The sequence below is a fragment of the Artemia sp. Qi Xiang Cuo genome, chromosome 10 (genome assembly GCF_049724085.1).
Source record: "Artemia sp. Qi Xiang Cuo chromosome 10, ASM4972408v1, whole genome shotgun sequence".
Classification (NCBI taxonomy): domain Eukaryota; kingdom Metazoa; phylum Arthropoda; class Branchiopoda; order Anostraca; family Artemiidae; genus Artemia; species Artemia sp. Qi Xiang Cuo.
This window is the reverse complement of record NC_142803.1, coordinates 5,351,665-5,377,799: the sequence shown is the minus strand read 5'-3', so window position 1 is coordinate 5,377,799 and position 26,135 is coordinate 5,351,665. Positions and strand designations below refer to the sequence as shown.

Sequence of the window (26,135 nt, the reverse complement as noted above, 5' to 3'; positions counted from 1 at the left end):
CTTCTTTCTTTCAGTTGAAAAAACTTGTTTTTTAAAATTTAATTTCTGATCGTTTTTTAAATAATGCTTGGAAATCCGGCGCCCCCTTCATAGAAATGTCCCTTACCCTAAAGAAACATACTCCACGGAAAAGTCCTCCCAAGTAACCCTCTCCTCCAGCCCCCCTCCACCGGAAAAAAATCCTTGCTGAAAATGTCTGTATACTTCCCAATAACCAATACAATATGTAAGGAATGGGCATAGTTCACATCTTGCAGCCCTTCCCCTTGGAACTTTGGGGGATTAAGTCTTCCTAAAAGACATATTTATTAAATTTTTGACTATTCTGAACAAAATGGCTATCTCAAAATTTTAATTGGGTGACTTTGAGAAAAAAATGAGCGTGGGAGGGGGCCTAGTTGCCCTCCATTTGTTTTGGTCACTTCAAAAAGGCACTAGAACTTTTAATTTCCGTTCAAATGAGCCCTACTACGATATTCTAGGACCACTGGGTCAATACAATTACCCCTGGGGAAAATAAAAAAAAATAACAAATAAACACGCATCCATGATCTTTCTTCAGGCAAAAAATGGAAAATACACATTTTTGTAGATAGGAGCTTGAAACCTATCTAGCGTTATCGTAGAAACTTCAAAAGGGCTCATTCAATTGGAAATTGAAAGGGCTGGTGCCTTTTTTAATAGTTAAAAGTGATTGGATAGCGACTAAAATCCCTCTCATGCTCACCATTTTCCCAAACACATCCAATCAAAATTTTGAGATATCCATGTTGTTCAACGCAGTTGAAAGTTCTGGAAATTCGGTATTTTAGGATGACAATCCCCTCAGAGTCCTCGGTGCAAGGCTTGGAATTTATGTCCTGTGGGCATTAAAGTTTATATCAAAACTTTATAGAAATTTCAAAAAGGGTTCATTTGATTGGAAATTGCCCTTTTTAATAGTCAAAAGTGAGTGGAGAGAAATTACCCCCCCCCCCCTCTTACGCCCCCCATTTCCCCAAAAACATTCAATCAAAGTTTGGAGATGGCAAAGTTGGAGGGGCATTAAAATGGCTTGTTGAGGGAACTGTTATCTTATAACTTGACACAGTGCTTCCTTACAAGTCATATTTTTTGTGTAAGCTATTTTAAGAGCTTCTGTTCTCTCATGATAATGGAGACATTGTTTGCTGTTTGCAGAGTGTGGGCCCTTGCAGTTCGCACACACTAGTGTTTGCTCTTCAGGTTTCTTATTTTTCTCAGGGCTTTCATTTAGATTATGCTTTCCAGAGCAAAGAAGGCATCTTTCACCAGCCCAGCAGTTTAAAGCTGTATGTCCAAATTTTTGGCACTTATAGCATCTCAGAGCAGGGGGTATATATTGTTTTACACTAATAAGTGCTCCCCATATTGATATTCTTTTTGGGAATTTTACTTCTTGGTATTCTACTATAAGTCTATAAACACTTTCTTTATTTTCTTGCAAAGTATCTCTCTTTTCCATGAAACTGATTTCACTTACCTCTGGGTTGTTTTCTATTTCACTCTTTATTTCCTCTTTGTCAGCAAAACCCTTTGGGATAAATACTATACCTCTTTTATTTTTCACTTGTTTTGCATTTCTGATGTCTTTTCTTTCAAACCGAAGAACTACATTTTCTACTTTCAGGTCATTTAGGGCTTGTAAATTTACTGCTATTTCTTCACTATTGGCTAATATTTCAATACTACCACCAGGACCTGGGCGCTGACTAATCACTCCATAATGACCCTTACACTCATGGTTTCTAAATTCCTTTGTCAAGTATCTACCTAAAAATATTCTAGCTGTCCTAGGGATGGTTGCCTCTCTATTATCAATAAAACCCTTAGCTAGTATATGCACAGAAGTCAATGTCATTTTAGTCAGAGTGCCTGAGCACAAGTCATGAGTCTGAGTACCATAGCAAAAACCCCTTCCTGAACAGTTGCTCAGAGTCATGTGTGGCGCAGGAGGCTCCTCCTCCATCCCCACCTATCAAAATTACCAGGTAGCCTAGTCTATATATCCTAGAAAAATCAAAAACAACTACACTTACTACCTACTTAATATACAATAAACTTAAAAGACACTTTTTTTCAACTTGACAGCAGATAAATAAAATCAAAAATTTGGTCTAAGCAGTAAAAACATTCAAAAATATAAAATGCCTTTTCACTCTGACCAATCGTCTTTTCTTCCCTGACATTATAATTTACATTTGTTTTGGTTTGATCCAAAGCTTTAGATGGTACTGTATCACAAAAAGTTAAAATCCTCAAAAAATCTGAGACTGTGTTTTTAATCTTGGCGTTTTTATTTTAGAAATTAGGGATTTTTTTAATGGAATTTTTATTCAAGCTTTAGTTCCTCATGCTCCTAGGTAACGGAATCAAAAGCTTTAGATGGTACTGTATCACAAAAAGTTAGTATTCTTATGTTGTTGTTGTCCAGAAGTTCTGTCATGTTTGGTCTCTGTGATAATCCTAGAAATCACTGGAAATCACTAATATCCTGGAAATCACTAATACCCAGTTCACTGAATATTATATGTTTAGATAATCAATGATTATGTCTTAAAAAAAAACACGGGCAAAGCTTGCATAAGATTAGGACTTGAGTGGCTGTTTTTACTATTTTAAGAACATCTAAAATATATCAGATTAAATATGAGTTATTGATTGTAATAACGGAATATAATTTGAATCAAAGGACTGTTAAGGATGATACATGATAGCGGTCCTTCTTTATTCTTTTAGGGATATTCTTGTACAAGCTGACTAGAATACTGCGTGTAAAAATTCCAAATGATAGGAGTGTTGCTGTTTTACTGGAAATTTTCACATTGGGTAATTTTAAGGTTTTGATCTTCTTAAAAAGCTTGAAAAAATGGGAAATTTATTTTAAGGTTTATTTTTAGTAGTTTGGATTTCTCTTCTAGAGCCAGTTGGGAAATTCAAAAGCCTGAATTTCGACAAATTGATCAAGTTAGAAGCCCTCTGTCAAGTACACAAAATTGATGTAATTGCCATAACTGAGGTCCAAGCACAGAACCCTGATTTATTGAAAATTGATAACTAATCCCAATTCATAAGACTTCGACCTCATGATAACCCCCTAGGTAAAAAGGGAGGTGGAATACTATTATTTGTAAATAATTATCTCTTTCCTAAATTAATTCATACTCCCAACCTTTCAGATTATAATGAAATCATTTGGGTAAGTGTAAAACCCAAAGTTTTACCACGCCCCTTTAATTTGATTGTGTTTTGATGCTTCTATTATTCCCCAAATCAAAATGCTGCACAAAGACAGCGATTCTACCAACAACTGCATAGTAGTGCCGACTTTGTCCTATGCAAAATCCCGAACGCTGGTATTTTCTTAGTAGGTGATGCTAATGATCTAAAGTTAAATTCCCTTTGTAGTTCCCTAAACTTAAAACAAATAGTAAAAATACCAACAACAAAAGGAAATTCAACTCTTGATTTGATTTGCACCAATATGCAGGCTTTCTATGCCCCTCCTTTCCCCTTGCCCCTGTTAGGAGGAAGTTACCATTTTTGTTTATTAACAAAGCCTCTCAATATCTTTAATCATACTTTTTCTGTTACTGAGTTCTCTTATCGCCCAATTTCCAATGATGGCCTTTACACATTTGGATCTTGGATTAGCAATGAAAACTGGCTGTCCCTCAAAGAAAAAAATGACATTAATTTTAAAGTCTCTGAATTCCAAAATCTGATTAAAACAAAATGCATAAATTCCTTCCCTGTGAAAAGAGTAAAAACATGTTCTAATGACAAACCATACATTACTACCCAATTGAAAAAACTAATTATAATTAAATTGAATCTACTAAAGAGTGGTAAAACATCCGAAGCGAACTCACTGCGTAAACAAATCTTCTTCTTCTTCTAATTCACAGCAGGTGGGCTATTCAGTTGGTACTTCACTCTGTGGGCTACAGAGCTACTGTCTTGGTTGTCTCTTATTTATTAGATATTCTCAGATATCTTTCAGTAGATCTTGTGACTCAAGGAGTTCAAATATAAGATGATAGATATCGATTTCTGTGCTCTGTGTGGAGGTATAATTGGCTAGGCTCTTGGCTGATAGTGATATTTTGTGGTGTTTGAAGTATTTTAACAGTTTACAAAGCAAGGTATGTTGTGCAGACGTCAGCATATTACATTCAAATAGGCAATGGTCAATCGTTTCATTATTCATATTACAATGCCTGCAAAGAGGGGACAGGGGAATTGAACCACTTGAATTAGAAAGCTTATATGAGAATGCAAGGAAATTTAGTCCATTTGTTCCAGAACGAATTCTATGATAAATTTTAGAAAGATACTTATTGGGAAAGGGGGAAAGGATAGGATTAATCTTATTAAAATTAATATCTGATAGCCTCCATCGAAAAATATATCTAATTGGGATTGGTCTCCCACTTGGCTTGTCAATATTTATAGCATTTTTAGCTATTTCACCAACCTGATGACTACCACTTATGCCAAGTTGCTAGGAATATACAGAAAATAAGTTTTTATGCCACTTGAAGCTAGATTATCAATAATACTGAGACAGTTATAAGTGTCAGTGTCCAACTTATATTGAAGAGCTAAGGCCAGCAACTCAAGGCTTGATAAAGAGTCGGAATAGATGATAATATTGTTCGAATTTGCAATCAAAGGTTGGTTTTGTTTAAGGTCTTCTAATGCCATTATTATGGCATTTAACTCTGCAGACTTTATAGATAAATTATTAAATAATCTCTCGCCCATTGCAATTTTCAGGTGAGGAAGGAAAACACCACTTGCAACCTTCTCATTCATTTTTGACCCATCGACAAATATTTGGAAGTGATTTTTATAGGTAATTGTATTAAGTTCTGCAAATTTTTTTCTGGACAAAAGCAATGGGGGTTAAATCTTTATTCCATTTTGAAAATTCAGTATTCATTATGGGAAATGACCAATTTCATGGAGGGGATTGGGGGAAAGTAGGTGCAATAGAATTTGCAGGTACAGGGAACTTCTTTTGAGTATTGGCATACTCATCTGCAATACCTCTATACATGGCTGGATTTCTTAACCAATTATATACTGTGTGTGAGCTACTTTATTCAATTTTTGTAAGATGTTTTGTCAAAAGAAAGCTAAGTCTCTCCCTTATTGTTGTTAATCCACTCTCCATATGCAAAAACTTGGTCCTTGTGGGTTTCTAAGACCAAATTTGAGACGTATTATATCATTTTGTGTTGTTTCAATTTTTTTCATCTGGGTCTTTGCACAAGCACCATACACGATGGGCCCATAGTCAATCTGGGGTCTTATATGTGACTTATAAGACTGGAGGAAGGTTTTCTCCTTACAACCCCAGGGTGTGGAAAGAAGTCTTTTTAGTAAATTTGCTTTCCTATAGCATTTTTTTATTGTGTTTGAAATGTGGAGGTGGAAATTAAGTTTTTGGTCAAGCATTAGACCTTGGTAATTAATATGATTATCTTCTGGAATAGTTGTTTTATTTAGAGTTAGTTTTGCTTTAACATGGTTTCGCTTCCGGTGAAATTGGATTATTTTTGACTTGGTGGGTGCAATGGGTAAATCTGAATGTTGAGAGAATTTTTCAAACTGGAAAAGTGACTTTTGCAGATTTGACTGTGCTTTCTGAAAAGTGTTGCCAGATGACCATAGCACCAGATCATCAGCATATTGTAGATTCGTGTGGGGTAGGTTCATGTCCCAGAGATATAGGACAAATAGGAGGCATCTGAGGACTGCTCCCTGAGGTAGGACTTTGGTTGTTGTCTTTTGGGGTGAAGAGGCTGAACCAACACAAACGATGAAACTTCGCACTTCTATTTAATAAAGAATACTAGCTTAGGGGGCACTCCAAGGTTTGCAAGCTTATTTAAAAGGATTTGGTGGTTCACATTATCATATGCCCCTTCAAAATCTAGGAAAGCTGCCACTAGGACATTATTTTTTGAGAAAGATTCATTTATTGCATTTGTTAGCAAAATAAGAGCATCTGTTGAGGAGTGGTGTTTCCTGAATCCAGTTTGAGTGTGCGGGATCAAATTTTTTTTTTAACAAACCAGAGGAGTCTTTGATAGATCATTTTCTCCATTATTTTCCCCATCACAGGTGTAATCATTATGGGCCTATAAGACTCAGGGTTATCTTTTGGTTTATTTTTCTTTAGGATTGGTAGGAGGGACGAAGATTTCCATATATTGGGGAACCTAGAAGATGCCCAAACGTGATTATAGCAATTTAGCAGTTCTTGTTTGTATGAAGGTGTGAGATTCTTTATCCATGTAGGGTGTATATTGTCATAGCTGCTGCTAGTTTTGGTCCTAATATGATGTATTGCATTATCCAATTCATGGATTGAAAATGGGTTAGTTATGAACTTTGATCCTGTGAGTCGTTGGTAACTTGGGTTCATTGGAATTTTGGACAGTTTGCTTTGATTATTTGATGTTAGCTTATTAACAAAAAGAGTTGCAAATAGGTTAGCTTTACAATTATCATTGTCATAATGGGTGTTATTATGTATAAGCTCATACAGGAGTGGGTTGGGGGAAGTCTTTTTCCCACAGATGTGGCTTATGACTTTATGTATAATTGGCTCATGCGTTTCTCTGGAGAGATTATTTGAAAAAATTATTCCAGTATTTATATTTGGCATCTATTATAGTCCTTTTTAGATTAGATTCTGCTTGTAATTTTTTTTAAATATGTAATAGTTGATGGTTTTTTTTATGAATTATGTCCTATATGCCTTTTTTATCCTCCATTTATTTAGGCACTCCTTTGTCAACCATGCTTTGGTAATTTTTTTAGGGAATATTTTCTTAGGTGTTGTCTTGGGGATAGCATTATTAGCTGTATTTATTAGTAAAGATGTCAATGCTTCAGCATGTGTGTCAACTGTTGTCTTAGAAACTTTGGGTGAAACTTGTAATTTCATCATTTAGCTTATTTTGGAATATAGACCAATTTGCTTTAGTGTTCATATATTTGGAGGTATGAGATAAAGTTTCAGCAGGTTCATTTAGGGAGCAAACTATAGCAAAGTGGTCAGTACATAGACTATCATTTTTTTTTATGTAAATTTTGTTCAAAAAATTTAATGACACAATTTGTAGTTCAATTGTGGAGAATCTGCCACTTTTGGGGTTGAAATATGCGTTCAGGTTTGGAGGGGTAGCAACAGCTAATTCATTAATATTTGAAGTCATATGCTCAATAAATTTACCAGCTTTATTTGCTGGTTTATTCCCCCACAAAAGGCTGTGGGCATTGAAATCACCACAAATAATGATATTTTTTAACATATTAGAATTATTTATATAATTAAAGAAATCCTTGGCATCTGTAGTTTGGCCATTAAGGTTATAAAAGCTTATTATGTAGGTTTTTAAATTATTTAGCCAAACACTGATACCAATTACATCAACATCATTTGCAAAATCTGGAAAATTGATGCCACAAAATTTTATGTTATTATTAACTAATAAAGCTACCCCACCTCCTTTTCTCTCTGAAGATCTATCCTTTCTCAGGATAGTATATCCCGGAGACTTAATTTTTTGATTTTGGGGTAAATGAGTTTCCTGGAGGCAAGCAATATTAATGGAATTATTATTCATAAATGATATTAGTTCATTTAGCTTATTTTCTGTAAGTGATCTTACATTCCATTGGAGTATTGATATATGTTGAATTGTTAATTTATTCTTCATATGACTGTGTATCAATGTTCAGCTTTGTTAAAAGTAAAGCAAGATCTTTTTTTTGCTTGAATGAGCATATCATCTGGGATGTAGATTTTTGCCAATTCTGCAATAATTTTTGTTTTCTGTAGTTGATGAATGTTCATGGCCTTAACTTAATTACAGTTTAGAATTAATAAGCATATATTTGGGGATTGCATTTTTGGTTGTGCATCCTGTTTGTTGGTTAAGGGATTGATTCCTGGTAGTGTTTCTGGTTTGTTTCCTCTTGGGAGGGGGGGGGCAGGCTGACCTCATCTCACCGGAAAAGGAGGCTTGTTGGCTTGGTGATTCCTTCTGATAGGGATTTGAGCTAGGGGGCTTAGAAGATGGTGTTTTACATGGGGTGCTTGATGCATTGGGGACATTTGACTTGGTGGTTTTGGTTGGTTTCATTACAGGCTTTATTTGGTATTGTTGGGCAGCATTTGCTTCCATTGCTGCAAAGGGGTATGGGATGGCTTTCTCTGTTGATATTTGGAGTGTTAGAGCTCTTTTCTTGTATGCAGGGCATAATGATTTATTTGTAGATTCATGTGGGCCTTTGCAATTGATGCATGTAGGCTGAGTGTTGTTTAGGATGGAAAGATTTACAATTACTACACTCTTGGAGAATTTCATTGCATTTGTTTGTGTGTCCCAGTTTGAAACTCTTCTGACACTGGATAGGCTTAGGTTTGTATTCCTTGTGTGGTTTGATTTGCCCAAATAGGAATAATTTTTCTGGGATATCAATTTTATCCTTCAGTGTGAATAAGAAGGATCTACTAGTTTTTATACAATTAGAGTTAGGTTTTCCAAGCTGGGTAACATCCTCAACTGGGATTATGTTTCCAGCCCTATCTTAGAGCCCTTCTTTCAACTCCTGAGTAGATATCTCTGGGGGAATATTATAAACTACTATTTTTGTTGGTGATTGTTTTGGGTTCCACTTAGATGCAATAATTGGGGTATTCAAAAGGGATTTAAGGTTAATTATTGTATCTGCTGATTTCTGATCTTCTACAGCTATTAGCAGAGATCCATCACGGTTAATGTTAAGAGAGAACATTGATTGCAAAAAAAAACTCTTTTTTTGCAAAAAACTCAATTTTTGCAAAAAAATTGCAAAATCAACTCTTATTGCAGTGATCATTTTTATTTCAAAGGGGGTAGTGGGAGTAATTTTAAGGTAAATTCCTAAGTTTTGGAGGGAGGATCTTGGGCAGGGAGAGGGGAAATGCTTTTAATTGGGGAGATTTTTTTCCTTTTTTTAGAGCTTCTAGAGAGGACCTCTTGAAACCCATTATCATCATTTATGGTTACATTAGCCCCTACACTTATCATTGTCCTATTCTCCGAATTGGAGCTATCATTAGAACTTTGAGATAGTGTGCTTGACCAGCCAGGATGGGTATCTTTCACTATGACACTTTCACTGGAATTTGATTTGGGATCTGGGGGGACCTTTTTTTTTTTGAGGACTTCTAATCATTGCCTATTGGAAAAAGCTTTAAAAACAAAAATAAAACTAAAACAAGAAGGGAAAATAGAATGATATCAAACCGTCTGCACCATACTATGGGGAGGATAAACACCACAGTATAGCCCTGAGGATGAGTTGAGCAGGATTGGTTTGGTACAACTGCTGATTAGAAGCGATAATAATCACAAGAAAATATATTTCGATTTTCTTATAAGTTTGCTGTTGTTCAAAAGTCTAGTGACTTTTGAACATATAACAAAACAAAATACGTAAATCTGCTTCTTCATATTTCAAATGCAAAGTCCAGGATTTATTTTCTACAAAGCCAAAACAATGGTATAATAGAATAAAGAAAATTTGTGGGAAAACGCGGAATTATATAGATTTCCATTTCAAAAAAGACCTTTCAGGTACAGCCAATGATCTAAACAGGTTTCTTTGTTCCATTGTTCAGACTCTCCCTCCCCTTTCTTTTGACACTCCTTATGATTTGTGCTCTTTCAATTTTCCCGTTATTTCGCCCTTGGATGTGGAGGCAAAAATTAAGAACATTAAAAAGTGTAGTACATGTCCATTAGACATTCCGATTGTACTAAAGTCATAAGCTGTTATAGAACTATCCTAGTTTAACAGGTTATTTATCGGACTACAGCTCAATGAACTTACTCAATTTTATTTAAGTTTTTCACTAATAATAATTTTTTTTAGATCTGTTGATGTGATAGTGGGGTCAAGAAGATGGAGGTACCCGACGATAACTGAAGGTTAAAAGTGATAAAAAAGCCGGTGTCGTTTTTTGTGACTATTTAAATTTTGTCAATTTGTATGGCATATATTATTAGTTAAATCTGTATTTGACTCAAGTGTATATTTTTTGACGATTTACAGTTGTCAATACACTTTCCCGACGGCTGAAAAAGATGATAAAAGGTAGTGAATTTAAATTTAAAAATAACCCGAATGGATGGAAGTAGGGTCTTCTTTGTGGTGGTAGAATACGGTGGGGGTAACGTTAAATAAAAGTAAAATTTGTCGCGTAAAATACTCACTTGACTTCGGTAAAGTTTCTGGTCCAGTTTCTGATGAGAACATGAAAGGAGCATTCAAAGACGTTGTAGCTTCTTGTAAGGGTAGAACAACTTCTTTGGAGTTAGTAGCCAGAGGAATTGGAACCATTGGAATGACTAATTTTCTGTTTTTATCTAAATTTGGCGCACCAGGTTTAAATTTACCTAAATTTTTCACTAGCTTGCCATTAGAGCTTTTCTTCGGCCCATCCGTGGTTGTAATTACTTGAGGCTTCTCTATTCTACCATCCATCCTTGCACCATCCTTTCCTTGAATCCCAACTGGCTCTAGAAGAGAAATCAAAACTACTAAAAATAAACCTTAAAATAAATTTCCCATTTTTTCAAGCTTTTTAAGAAGATCAAAACCTTAAAATTACCCAATGTGAAAATTTCCAGTAAAACAGCAACACTTTTCTTTTTAGTTCTTTTTAGTATTTGCAGTTCCCAATTTGTTACGTATTTTCAATAAATTATAATCCTGTTCTTTTTTCCTTTTTAAAACACAAATATGAAGAGTAATTGACCTGTGAAAATTTTGTATAAGCGCTAAACTTTTGAAGCCAAATTGAAAAAAGTCCATGCAAGAAAACATAGTGTGAATTAAAACATTTACTTTTTCCTGGTTTTGACTTTAATGTACTGATGATCTAGTGGGTAAATTGACCTGGACCTTCCAGCTTTCGAATTTCAAAGATGGAGTCAAGTGAATTTTAACAATAAGTCATATTGTCCATTTTGATTTGTGTCCTTTTTTTTAAACATAGTAATGCTAACATTATTTGGGAGGCTTTGTCCCATCCAAGGACTAAACAGTAGGTCTTTATGCTCAAAGGAAACTTTGGAAAAGAATTCCTAGGCTGTAATAAAAATCTTTGCTGAAAGGTCCTGCTCACTATGTCAGCCCACTTGTGGTTTTATTCAATAAATTTTCGACTTCAAACTTTTCCATAAATTCTAATTTGTAATCAAAATTGAGGTTGTCCTTCAAGAAGAAGCAGAAAATGAAGGTCTTTTGAAATTTAATGTATAAACAAGGACAATACCCAAAGGAGAGGCTATTAAAAAGAAGGTCCAAAGAGTGTAATCTTCCAAAAAGAAATATTCCTTATAATGCTTGTTAAGTTTCACATAAATAATTGTTTTTACGCTCTAAAATAATAGCCTTCCCCTCAAACAATGTGTTTCAATAAAAAAAATTTGGAATAGGTTATTTTTGCAATTGCTATGGCATAATTTGGAGTTTGCTTTTATGGAAATCAGTACTGTTTATTTCCGTCTTCTTTGGCTGTTATATTCTCTCTATGGCTGTATATTAGAGAAATAATGGTGTAGTGGCTCAACTTATTTGTATATCCCAATTTCTTTTGTTTTTAAAAATAGTTTATGAATTGTATATATACTGTTAAATAAATGGTTGTAATAACTATGTACCTATTGTTTCATTGATGTCACTGCGTGTAAAAAATATGTTCACACCTAATTAACAGGTCTACTCCATAGCTGTTTTGCAAATTTTCCAAAATTTACTATTACAATCAGGGCCATAGCCTGGATTTTTTTGGGGGGGGAGGGGGTGTTACAAAAGAATTTGTTTTTGGGGGTTAAAAAAAAAGACTTTAAAAGATGCATCAAAAATCTGTTTATACTCATTTTTGCGGTCAATATCTACCAAATCATATTACTAAGTTAGGACTAAAGTGAATACACCATTTGATGCCTTTTTTATGCTGATTACGAATATAATAAGCATTTCTATGAATTTCAGCCCCCCCCCCTATATATGCCAATTCAGGGTTAGGTTAGGTATAGCCGATATAGGGGGGGGGGGGAGTAAATAAATTTCCAAAAGAAATGCTTATTATATTCATAATCAGCATAAAAAAAGCATCAAATAGTGTATTCACTTTATTCCTAACTCAATAAGATGATTTGGTAGATATTGACCATTTTTGCTAGGTTTTTACGAGTTGGACAAACATTTTTTTTTTGGGGGGGGGGGGTAGTGATCTCATTCTTAGTTTTAGATTTTATTTATATATAAATAAAATCAAAATAAAAATAAATAAAATATATAATTTTATTTATATATTACTTTTGACTCATAAGAAAAGGACTAGAGGTTTCAATTTCTGATCTAATGAGCACCCTCCAAAGTTTCTGTAGCCAAGAGGTAGAGGTGTGGATTATGAGTGGGCAGTCCCCCTTCTATATGGAACAAATTCTGCTCATTTTTGGGTTTAATGTTAATCTTCGCTTTTGAATCATAAGAAAAGGACTAGAGGTCTCATTTTCTGATCTAATGAGCACCCTACAAAGTTCCTGAAAATATTGGGCGCCGGCGTTTACCCCCCCCCCCCCGCTGGTTGGTTTAGAATTGATTTTGACTCATAAGAAAAGGACTAGAGGTCTCAAGTTCTGATCTAATGAGCACCCTCCAAAGTTTCTGTATCCAAGAGGTGGAGGTATGGATTAGGAGTGGGCATTCCCCCTTGTATATGGAACAAATTCTGCTCATTTTTGGGATTAATGTTAATCTTTATTTTCACAATAACAATATATACCACAAATATTGGGGGGGGGGAGCATTTACCCTCTCCCCCCAGCTAGTTGATTTAGAGTCACTTTTGACTCATAAGAAAAGGACTAGAGGTCTCAATTTCTGATCTAATGAGCACCCTACATAGTTTCTGAAAATATTGGGAGCGAGCGCATACCATTTTATGGAAAGTTTCAATCAAATACCAGTAAGAGTTTTTGAAATATTGAAATTACGCCATTTTCACATTTAGCTCAGTATATGCTGGCTGTTTCGCTGAATTTTCTGTATAAATTCACTTACAAATACCTGAGAGACTCTCAAAAGATTGATTCAGTTGGAAAGGTTATCTTGCTGGTCGAAGAATCCAAATGCTGGGATTAGGACTCGTTACAGCATTGCATCTGTGCAGCTATAGGTCTGTACTACTAAAATCATAGAAGTATAATTATAAAATAATCCAATATTTCAAATATTTAGTATATGATATATATATATATATATATATATATATATATATATATATATATATATATATATATATATATATATATATATATACAAATATTGCTCATACAGAAAAATGAATTGTCAAAGCGATATATTCAGTTCAAAATATTTTTTCTTTATTAAAGAGACAATGACCCCCCCCCCCCAAAAAAAAAAAAAATACTGTTTGACTCGTAAAATGTAAAAAATGAATATAAACAAGTATTTGATGAATTTTTTTCCCTTGATTTCTTCATTCAAAGTAGTTTCTGATCATTTTAAGTTTGATAGCCTAAAGTGGTTGATTACTGCTTGTTGTTGTTTGTAAAATACTGTCTTTTCTTTTTGCTGATGAATGCGTCTTTAATTTTTAAATGTTTCTTTTTTAAAGGATGTTGGCTAGTATTAGGGTATACACTACTTTTATATTGAGGATAACTTCTAGTTGACGGAGAAGCTACAAAACCCGAAAAAATCGGGTTTTTCTTGAATATTAATATTTCAAGCTCATAAATGCAAAAATGCAGAATTTTTGGAGCAAGGTGGAAAAATCGTATCAGAATTTCGTCCATAAAAGTCAAATTTACTCCACTCCCCCACACAGTTTTTGTAAGAGCACAGGCGCGTTGGCTTTGCTTGAATCAGAATAACAGAATACACCTCAATCTCAAACGGCTTGTTAGACTTCGTATATGAAGAAATTTTTATAAAATCTCTTGCAAAGGAAAAGGTTTCTCTTGCAAAGAAAAAGGATCTGACGCCATTTTCAGGGGGTTTCAGGCTCTTTTTCGAAATCACCATACATTCTTTTCCGAAAGAAACTTACTTTTAAGATTAACCAAAACAATAGTTACCATTCCTGATTCAGCGTCAGATGACAATTTTTTTTTTCACAAGGCAGTTTTTTTTACGCGTTTTTAAACTTTTGATTACTATGGGCTATGGTTCGCTCTTGACTAGGTTGCAGCTGTTCTGCAACTATGATGAATGTAGAAAAAAAGTGCATAATTGATAATGTATGTTAATTAGATAACGCATGGCTGCTAGCTTGGCCTGCAAAGTTTCTTGTCCTTTTCTAGTTGCCTCTTTCTATATTCAATGCCCTTGGCCTAATTTTATCTACACTGTATTTTTTTTGTCGACCTGCAATAGCCTATAAAAAGAAAGAATATTAAAAAAGAACATGGTAGGTGTTGCTTTCAGTTTTGCTTTCAGCTTTCAGTGTTGCTTTCGACAACGCGTCAGTGAAAACTAGCACTGTTAGAGGTCTTGAAGTAAAGCTTAAAAACGATATGTTGGATTTGTTTGTTTTTGGTTTTACGGGCATCTAATTTGGGTTTTTGTTTTGGGCATCTAATTGCACTGCGTACAAATTATGCAATAGAAGCTCTACCTTATGGCCTTGAGTCTTTTTCAAAGGACTTGACAATATCTGTCTCAGGAAACAGCAAGAGACAGAATTTTTTTTTAGTAAATACTAGTTTGCTGAACAGGGGGTCCATACGCTTCTTTTAATAGTTAATGCAGGTTGGCTTTCAATGAAAAGTCAAAAGAATGCTGGAGGAGTGGGTGTTTCTTCTTCTCTTGCTTATCAACCATCCATTAAGTACAGAAGTTTTGGATACGCTGACCGACAGAAGAGCTGCAAAAAATATAAGGTATATATAAGATCCTCCAGTAAAAGCCGAAATGTATTTCTTGAGCGTCATTCTGTGGAAAGTCGACAGCGAGAACGTTGGGCTCAAGCCCTCTGACACGTGGATTCATGTGTCTTAGAAATGCCTAGACGCTTTTAAAATCAATGCTTAGATGTTTTATCAAAGTTTCTGTAATAGAGCGACAGTGCCTATTCTCAATGAAGCTCACCAAAGAAAAGTTTGCCCCATAGAAGAGTTAAATTTTGGAACAACCGTTGATGGGCACTTGAGAATGAATGTGGTGCATGTAATACCACGTAATAATGCACATTATACCATAATAACAAACAATATTCTCACACAGAATAATAAAAATTACAAAGATAATAACACAAAATATATATATAGATATTTATTTAGTGCTCTAAAGCCACAAGGGCCTAGGCAACAAAAAATAACAAACAGAAAACAGCTTACAAAGATTCGACATGAATTTCAGAAATTCACCCCCCCCCCAACCTCCCTTACAAAAATCTATGTGTCATTCCCGTTTTTATATATTTTGCAATCTTTCTTATTGTGCCATAATTTTCAGATTCCATTATTAAAACCAACCACTCACTTGTCCTCACATTACCAGAAAATAATTCACTCCGTAAAACCTGTGATTTGGGACAAGGGGTCATGAAGTGAAGTTGATGCTCGCCATTTTCTCCACACATAGGACTTGAGCAAAGACCATCCATTACCTTTTTCCTCGCTAAATATTTCTTCCTTTTTCTAATTGCTAAAAAATTACCACTCCCTTATGTATAGCACTTAATTTCTTCAATATTTAAAGCTGCTTAAAATAAGTATCATATCCCCAGACCCCCTTCCATTGCCGGTAAACGCCGAGGGACACCGAGGCCACGACATCAAACTACTATTTCTGATTCTCCTGATCCTTCAGCACACCTTTTATTAATTTTGCTACATTTTCCACTTCCAGTCTTATCCCCTTCCCTTCGTTCCAAACTCCTGATAACCCACAACTATTTAAAATTAATCTCACCTAAGAAGCCCCTGAACTTTTACTTCTATCCTGCAACACCTCCAGGTACGCTGTGTTTACTAACCCACTATTCGGTGAACCAATCACCTTTTCTCAGTACCTTAACATTCTAACCGGTCTCTTTACCCTGAATCACAATCCTAGAATACCTTTTAACACCAAACTATTAAATATCCCACATAGTCCTAAAAGTCTCCTGAAATCTCCTAAATGTATTCTCTATTTTTTCTCCCTTTTCAAACCCCCCAGACTTCTTCACCATAATTCAATATTGAACCTGCTTCCGTCTCAAAAATTCTCCTCTGTAGCTTGATATCTGCCTAAGTGCCAAAGGTACCTAACTGGGCTCTTCAGTTACTCCCATGAAGCTTTCTAACCCTTCCAACTCGCCATTTGTACTTGCCCACTCGACTTCCCTAAAATTGTAAATTTAGTTCCCAAATAAATAAAATTTTTAACTTCTTTCATCTCTTTCCTAATCTTTAAAAACTAATTTTTATACTCCTCAAATAAGTATCCTCAATCTCCAACATCTTTTGCAAATCCAGAGTCGATATTGCAAGCAGTACTATGTCATCTGCGAATAATAAAAAAAACAAGTCCAGCGACATTAAATTTAACATAGGGACATTTCTATTTCTAAAATACTTCTCAATATTATTAATAAAAAGAGAAAACAAACGCGATGATAGAGTACATCTCTGTTGAAAGATTATCTTACTCAAAACCGGCCTAGAATAAGAAATACCTTCCTTCACTACAACTGTAACCACCTCAAACATTTTCATTATAACTTTTACTAAACTAATTGGCAATCTTAATTTCACCAACAACTCTTTCAATATACTCCTTGAAACCTCATCTAATGCTCCTCTGATGTTCAAATACACCGTATATAGCATATTTTTTCCAATGTCTTGTACATTTACCAACTAAAGCCTGTGAGCAAAAAGTTTCATCTATTATACTGCAATTTTCCCTAAACTCTGCCTGACATTCAATTAATTTACCTTTACAATGCAACCATTTATCCATCCTTTTAGACAGCACTCTGCAAAATAGCTTACTCATAGAACTTCGTATACTTATCCACCTTTAGTTCTTGTGTAGGTTTCTTTCTCGTTTTTAAATAATAAAATCATAACCGATATCTGCCAGTTTTGCGGCCACAGAGGTGTACTTAGAATTGTAGAGAATATTGATGCAAGTACTGGCAATATCCATGCTCTTCACCAATACAATAACTTAGTTGGTACTGTGTCGATGCCCAGTGCTGAATTTCCTCTCTTGCTTTGCTGGGCATGCTATATTTTTTTTTTTCAACCGGCTCCAATAGTTTAGCGGCCTTTAAATTCAACTCCGTTTTGGCTGTCTTTTCTAAACTATCCATCTCCCCTTCAGATCTTTCTTTGTCCCCTTTGGCGCATATCTCGTCATATTTAGTTCTAAGTATTCTGGCTAGGTATCGGTGTGAGGAACTGAATCAGTCAACCTTCTTTCTGTTGATTTCCTAACTAACTTCCAGAATTCCGTTGCATAATTCACGCTAAATTTTTCCATATTTTTTAGCTCTCTTCCTTTTCCAAACATCTCTTCTTACACTTAAGTAGCCTTTTATATCCCCTTTACTATTCCCTAAAAACCTGCAATTTGTTTCAAGATCAACTATACTACTAGCCTTAAGTAATGTAAAAGCTTCTGAAACATTCTTTTTCTCACATTCCTTGTCAAAAAAAAACTCATTAAACCGGCACTCCTGCCATTTTTCTTCTATGTGCCACCTTACTTTCCCATCTTGTACAAAATCCCCATCAAAACTTCAGCAGAACCTACTATATCCCGTTCCCTTGCCATTTCCTCGCTCTGTTGAATAAATGAATCCATCTTCAACTAGTAACTTTTTTAACCTCTTTTCCCTATCATTATCAAACCTTATTCATGTAAACTCGCTTCACTTGCTCCAGATTGAGATCCACCTCTTTTTCACGGGCTTCTTTGTTCTCCCCTGAATATCCGTTAAAATTCCCTAGGCAAATATAAGTAGCCGGACCGAAACTATTCTGAAAAACGGTCCATGTCATTTTCCAATGTCTCCCAGCTATCTTCATCACTAAAATTGCTAGTTTCCGGTGGTAAATAAACTTAAAAAAAAATAAACGACTTACTACCAAAGGATACGGGCACCCATACTAGATTACATGAAAAACTTTTGAACCGAGATACATTTCGCCATCTTTTTGTTATCAATAACGATTCTCCTCCATAAATTCCACCATTCTGCGACCGCTTCCTTTGAGATCCCAAATAAGAAAAACCTTCTATTCTCTACTCTTTTTCCAGCCACTTTTTTACTAATGATACAACTGAAAAATCATGACATTTAAGATGATATTCTACTTTGGTCATCTGGGCTAATAATGTATCATGGGCACCCATATGGGGGGAGGGGGGGGGGCTACCGGCCCCCCCTAACTGAATGATGCTGCCTTATTTTTATATTTTTGTTCTGAGATTTCTATTATATCGTATATCACTGAAAGTGCCAATTAGATGAGGTTTGGCCCTCCCCCTGGAATTCAGCTTATGGGCGCCCATATAATGTATTGGCTATTATGCTTGGGACCCCCCTCAAGCAAAACAAAAGGTGAAGTGGAACCCTTTTTAATAGCCAGAGTTTCCCTGTTCGCCCCATTTATTTTGTTATCACTACTAAGCTCCTCTCCTACACTAAAGAAAGACTGAATTAAAGGTGAAGATTCTGAACGCAATCTTGAATTACAAGGCTTTTCCGTGTTAAACCAATTACCCTCAGAAACCAAAATCGCTGAGAATTTTGTTGCAGAACTGCTACATACTCGGGTTTACAGTAAAACTTTTATCTCTAGATTTCCTTAAAACGTGGTATGGTACTCGCTGATAAATCTGTATAAGTAGTATTCGTAACCTCCGTTTCGAATTATTTATTAAATATATGTAAAATATTGTTGACCAATGCATAACTTTTCCCTCTTAGTTTTGCTTCTGTATTCTCTCCTTTAGCACGTTCAAGAAATGGTGTTAAGCAATTACGGATAGATCGTTCTCGCTATTTATATTTGGAATTAGCACCAAGACCCCTCCCACCCCCCCCACCTTTCAAATGAGTAATTGACCGCATAATAATATCGCGGATATAACCAATTTTGTGAACTTAATCGGGACTGGTTGCGTGCATTGTCTGAAGCTTAAACAAAAAATTTCTTTAATGTCAGTCATTTTAAGCCCTAAATTTGCCACATGTGAGTTCAGAGCTTTCATTGTATCCTCTCATAACGAAAAACCTCTGATTCTAGGATCGAAACTATAGAGCACCAATTTACACTTTTTAGACTCCTTTTCTAGTCTTTTAAATTTTACGTTAGTAGCCAACATTTCAGCTTGAAAACTTAGATACTCCTTCTTAATTGTTATGCATTTTCCGACAAATTCTCTACTGTAGCATCAATTCGCAACAAAATAGCAGATAAGTCGTTTCTAAGATCTTGCACATGCGATGAAACCATTTTTATTCCGTTCAATTTTCGATAAATTTCTTGTAGCGTTTCGGATACATTAACTGAAGTCATAATTAATCCCGAAAATATGGAAATGATATTGAAAAGATTATTTACTTTTCTATATATTAATGTAGTCCATAAATAATAATCCGTTTTTTTTCATTTATGAAACCAAATTGCTTCGATTTCGATTCGATCTTGTGTAAAACAAAATATTGCCCTACATGATAAATATTTTTGTAAAAAAAAAAAATATATCACTAGCACCAAAGTATTACTAAAACTATTTATGTAGCACCAAATCTACTTATCTACCTAATTTCAACTTTTTTTTATTGTTTTTGCAAATATTAATGAAATTATTTGGAAGTTTGTATTTTTTTTCATCTATAAAATATTTTAGGTGTCATTGATTTTACGCTACAGTTAAAATAATAGGCAAGCAGGCACTTTTTTCGTTAACACTCGACTTTAGCATCCAATATTTAGGCTAAAACATTTGACTATTTATCAAACATTACCTACTAAAAACAAATTGTTAACCAAATGAAGTATTTGTGCTCTTGATGTTTTGGAATCAAAACAAAAGCAAGTAATCCAGGATGAATTTGGTCAGGTGGAAAATGTTTAAGGAAAGAGTACTATGACCAAAGTGTATTATTTTGTGACGAAAACTTTTCATGTACAAGAAGTTGTCGTAAAAGCCATGAATGGAGCTCATTCGAGTGGAAACTGAAAGTTGTAGTACCCATTAAAAAAATAAAAATTTATTGGAAATCACTCAAACAGATTGATTGGAAATAAACCCCCCCCCCCATCATTTCTTTAAAAACATTGCATCAAAATTTTGATATTGTCATTTTCTGCAGCTTCAGAGAGAGAGCTCATTGTTTTGGAAATAAGAAGTTCTAGTGTAATTTTTAAGAGTCATAAATGATTGGAGGGCAATTAGCCGCCCCGTCTCGTTCCCATTTTCCCAAATCTTTCTGATAGGAGCTTTGAGATAGTCATTTTGTTAAAAAAAAATCCGAAGATCATGTAACAAGGTCTTCGGGGTTGATACAACCCCCCAAAGGCTGGGGATAAGGATTGTAAGTTATACCCCAAGGACTTACAAAAGTTATTCTTGATAGGGTGGTCATTTCAACTTTATAAAAGGCTTTTTCGATTGAAAACTGCCATTTCTAGTTCTCAAAGTAATAAGAGGGAAACAATCCCCCTTCTCGAAGCCCTCTTTTTCCAAAAGCATCTCATCAAAGTTTTGAGATACCAATGATGTTCAAAATAGTTGAAAAATCAAGAAATTTCAAAATGACCAGAAATAGCAGGCAGCTCAATACTACTTTTGAAGTAATGAGTGAAGTGTGCGCAATGCATTACTTATTATTTAAAAACAAAATTCCTGGTCGAACATATAGAAAGACTATAACAGGAGCCATTGTAAAAACTTTATATTTGACAGTAGGTTGAATGTTCGAATGCTCTTTTTCAAAATCAAAAGTAATTGGTATCTGCTGTTAGTTGAGTACTGAATTGTACGTAATAACATACGCTAGAATTAATCTGTTTGACTAATAGCTATGCAAATAAGTATAAATGCTGGGTCTCATCTGACTATGCCTATCAGGGAAAAATTCTCGTTGGAAGATAAGCCTTAAGCTCCTACAAGTAGCTTTATTTTTACTGTTCACGTATCTTTGTGACTTTAGTGCTTTCATTCTGTTTGGATGAATTAATTTTTTTTTTCATTTTCGTTATATTTGATGTTAACTGTTAACCCTTTGAAAGAGCTTTACAAATCGTCTTTTATCAATAACACAAGTCTTAAAAATACAACTAATTTTGGAGAAGCCTAGGAATTCTTTTCCAAAGTTTCCTTTGAGCATAAAGACCTACTGTTTAGTCCTTGGATGGGACAAAGCCTCCCAAATAATGTTAGCATTACTATGTTTAATTTTCATATCAACTACCAGAACCAACATAGAATTATAAGACAAAACTGAAGTGGCTGTTTCCAAACTCCAACCAACACGACACCTGAACGGTGGATTTAGTAGATATATATATTATATATAAAAATGAATAGAAAGTCTGGTCATTAAAAGATAAATATTTTTTTTTACCTTTTAATAGTTTATTATGGCTATATCAGCAGAAGATGGAAAATCCAACTACATTTTTAAGAAAAATAGCACCAATTCTTTTTCTGTACTGGAAACACCTACCTGATAATATTTACAATAACAAAGTATAACACAGATAAAAAAGGAAACGTCAAATACATGGAATATATAGGGTTATCCAAGGGTACATATCACAAATGATTAAACAAGAGGACCTAAGCATGAAAAGCTAAACACATCATTAAAATGATTTATTTGATTTCAATAAATCCATAATTTTTTTCCGTTAACTTATACTTGTACTTAAAATGAAAAAAAAAAAACGTGACAGTGTGTGGAAATGAATAATGAGGGTGATGAAAAATCGGTTTATACTCCATCAATTTGGTTCTGGATTAATCAGTTTTTCTAAATAATCAGAGTTCAAATCAACTAGAAGGAAACCAACGTTCCACTTAACTTTATGCCAATTACTCTATTAGGATAATTATCATTAATTTGTATGAAGAACAAAAATAAAATAGCAAACACTAAGGAAGAGCAACACATAACATCCCATTGGGCTCGCCGAACATACGGCGAACCTAACATAGATCTAAAAGAAAATAAATATATGAATGAAATTATCTCGTATCAACTATATTCAATTTTGGATTTAAAATTCTTCTCATACATAACACGAAGCATTATATTTGTAATTAACGACTAATAAAGATATTTATAAAAAATTTTGGTTTTCCATTTCCAGCCAAATTGACTACGTTTCCAAAAACAAGGATCAATGCAAAAAGAAAAAAAGGACACAAATCAAAATGGACAATATGACTTATTGTTAAAATTCACTTGACTCCATCTTTGAAATTCGAAAGCTGGAAGGCCCAGGTCAATTTACCCACTAGATCATCAGTATATTAAAGTCAAAACCAGGAAAAAGCAAATGTTTTAATTCACACACTGTTTCCTTGCATGGACTTTTTTCAATTTGGCTTCAAAAGTTTAGTGCTTATACAAAATTTTCACAGGTCAATTACTCTTCATATTTGTGTTTTAAAAAGGAAAAAAGAACAGGATTATAATTTATTGAAAATACGTAACAAATTGGGAACTGCAAATAGTAAAAAGAACTAATAAAAGCAAGGCAGGTCACAAAGCGAGACTCAGAAAAAAGAAAAAATTAACTATACAACGCATTTTTTACATAAATGAAAGTCCCGCGTCTATTAAACAAATTCTGAATTCCTAAATTCACTACCTTTTATCATCTTTTTCAGCCTTCAGGAAAGAGGCATGACCACTGTCAATTGTCAAAAAATATTCACTCGAGTCAAATACAGATTTAACTAATAATATATGCCATACAAATTGACCAAATTAAAAATAATCGCAAAAAACGACACCTGCTTTTTTATCACTTTTAACCTTCAGTTATCATCGGCTACCTCCATCTTTTCGACTCCACTATCACATCAAAAGATCGAAAAAAAAATTATTATTAGTGAAAAACTTAAATAAACATTTTCAATGACTGGTAAGAAAATACTCAAGAAGATACTTCAACAGACTAATACTCATGAACAAAGCTGTATCCAGGTAGGGGAAGGGGGTTGAACCATGTATCAAGATCGTGCAAGTCATTATTTTGTATTTTGCTTAATTGTCTGTGACTTATACTGAACAAACAGAAATGTGGAAAAACGTTTCAATGAGTTAGTTCATTGAGCTGTAGTCAGATAAATAACCTGTTAAACTAGGATAGTTCTATAACAGCTTATGACTTTATTGAAGGTAGTATTTTTAATTGGATGTTCTTGTATTGTTTTTAGGCAGTATTACTCGTGTCGGCTGAGGAAGCCAAATCCCAATGGGGCTTTTCTGATGCTGATATTTCTTTGGTGACCATTATTGAAATATACCAACCTGAAAGTTCTGCAACTACAGAGATGGATGTGCAATGTGCATCTGGATCTTTATCTAGTGACACAGCAGGTTACTATGAATTTTATACCCTTTTATTTCAAAGTGGGTAATATTTCAGCTTACAAATTCATTGCAACAGTTATGAAAGCTGAAAGCTCCATTTCCCTCCAATTTTTTTCCCTTGAACATTTAAAAGCTTTAGGTTTGGTCAGGGGGGGCACCATTTTAGTCTACTATTATTATAACTACTATTTAATCAAGCAACATGAGATTCAGGAGAAAATAAAAGTTTATGATTCTCTTCAGCTGTCCAAATATAGAATAATTTTATCATCTTAAACAATTCTCAGAAGCAGCGTGGCCAAGGAGGCATTCTAAGAGATATATATTTTTGTTACAGCCTTTTTTGAACTTACAGTAAGCAATAAATTCACTGCAGTGAGCCATAAATTCATTATTTGCTGTAATTAAAATTATGTTGTCACTTTGGGAAAACTACATACTATTGTAAAAATTAGGGACATAATGTAGTAGTGTAAATATATATAAGCGTTACAATAAAATAATTTGTCTCCCTTTCCTGAATTTCGCAATTCAGTCGCATGTTCTTGGTGGTTGAGGTCTTAAAAGTCTCTTTCTTTTAATTTTTTAGGGACTTTGGGCGAAAACTGCAACCCATGGACAATGAAGGCAACGAAATTATTGATTTATTTTTGTGAAGAAAAAAAAAAGAGGAAATGAAGATCGAAGCTTATCAAAAAATGTTTGGCAGTTGGCTGCTAAAGAACTTAAAAAAGCAGCAGTGAGAGTTACACCCAAAAACTGCAAAACTAAAATGCAGAACTTAAAAGCTCAGTACAAGGTTCAGCGACTGAAAAATGGAAGAAGTGGAGCTGGAAAAATGAACTGGCCATACTTTGACGACATGGATATTTTCATGGGGAACAATCCCAAAGTTGCACCATTTTTTTTGGCCAGCAGTTGCCATACAATAAAGGCAGACCAGAAAATAAAGGCAAAACCAGTTTATGGCAAATCAACCGAAAAGACCAAAACAACCAAACCAGAATCAACAAAAAAAAAGTTATGAAGAGATAGAAAAAAAAAGAATTAAGAGAACAAGAGTTGGTCTTAAAAGAGGAGACTTTGGAAGTAAAAAAGCAAAGTTTGAAGGTCCTAAAGGACATTTTAGAAACCCTGAAACAGCAAAAATGAGCCTTTTTATACCAAATTTGTCATTTTTTTATCTTTTAATATATGTATATGATATACTCTGTGTACCTGGAAATGACCTGAATTTTTTTTTGTAGGAATTTTCACCTATTTTTACTGTTTATAGCAACAAGTAAAGGAAATTGAAAACGCTGCACAATCAGCAACACTTTAATTTTAAATATTACAATTAACAGACAATTAAAATTAGTCAACAAAAAGTCTCCTAACTTCAAAATATACATTAGTAAAATAAAAGGTTCCCACATATTTGTGAGACAAAAACTTGATGAGTATTAAGCAAGCAGCATAGTCTCTTCAAACTAATCAGGTTCCATATGGAAATAGCTTTGGAATCTTTGCTGTAAAACTCTCCACATGAAATTGTGCTGTAGAGATGGTTTACAACACTTCTGTGAATGAATCAAATAATTGTATGAGTGATATAATTATAATAAGCTTAAAATCAATTTAACTATTACTGAATTCCTTCTAAGGAAAGAGGGGGGGGGGGGTACAGTAGGTCATAGTGTTTTAAACCCATTCCCCACTAATGCCACATATTTAAATATTCCTAACAAATCGAAAATAATCACCAAAAATCCAATTTCATATCAGCAGTCAACAAAATATTTCAAGAACAGCATAGAAGCAAGTATTGAAAAAGTAGCTTCGTTTTAATAAACAATTTCGGACTTACAAGATATTATAAGAAAGCTTGCAATAAGTGACTCTCAGAAGAGGTAGTTATTTTAATAAAAAAAAATAAATGGCTTCTGACTTTGCTTATGTTGCAAGTGGGCCACACAATCAAAGGGCTAGACCCCTCCCCCTGCCCCATTTTTTTAAGTACGGATAAAATTGGGATCATAATAAACATGTTAATCTAAAATTTGTTATACCACAGTTTTGCCACAATGCAATGAGATCAAAGCTTTTGTTCTGTCCAAGTTTGGTCAACTTTTTGTTTCAGGTAGGGGCTTTGCAAGTATTAGAGAACCTTTAGGGTTATCAACATGTATTCCAAAGGTAAATAAGTACATATTAATATTACAATTCAGTCAAACTATATGAAGTGGTAAGAATATTAGTTAAATGATTTGTAGGGTAACATAACCAGAAAAAGTAATATAACTTACCTCAAAAACTTTCTGCAATTCTGTCTCTTTTTGAAGCTCCTGCAGTCACACCAAATCTGTCTCCAACAGACCAATAACTGTCTGGAGGAGCAAGGAGCCAAAGAGTAATAAGAACTTGCTTTTGCAATGGCAAACGTTTTCTTATGACCATATTGAGTGCTGCTATTTTTTCA

General features: G+C 34.3%; 2 protein-coding genes across 2 annotated transcripts in view; one reads left to right on the top strand and one right to left on the bottom strand.

The window, feature by feature from the left end:
- Positions 1–24,797, top strand: part of LOC148947397 (uncharacterized) — a 31,439-nt gene extending 6,642 nt beyond the window's left edge. Inside the window, exons 3-4 of the mRNA XM_089095734.1 lie at positions 23,518–23,680; positions 24,264–24,797. Coding sequence (XP_088951860.1) covers positions 23,518–23,680; positions 24,264–24,352 — 252 coding nt within the window. The 3' untranslated portion in view covers positions 24,353–24,797. The remainder of the gene's footprint in view (positions 1–23,517; positions 23,681–24,263) is intronic.
- Positions 1–26,135, bottom strand: part of LOC148947396 (uncharacterized) — a 195,064-nt gene that overhangs the window by 137,057 nt on the left and 31,872 nt on the right. The gene's annotated exons all lie outside the window — the stretch shown is intronic.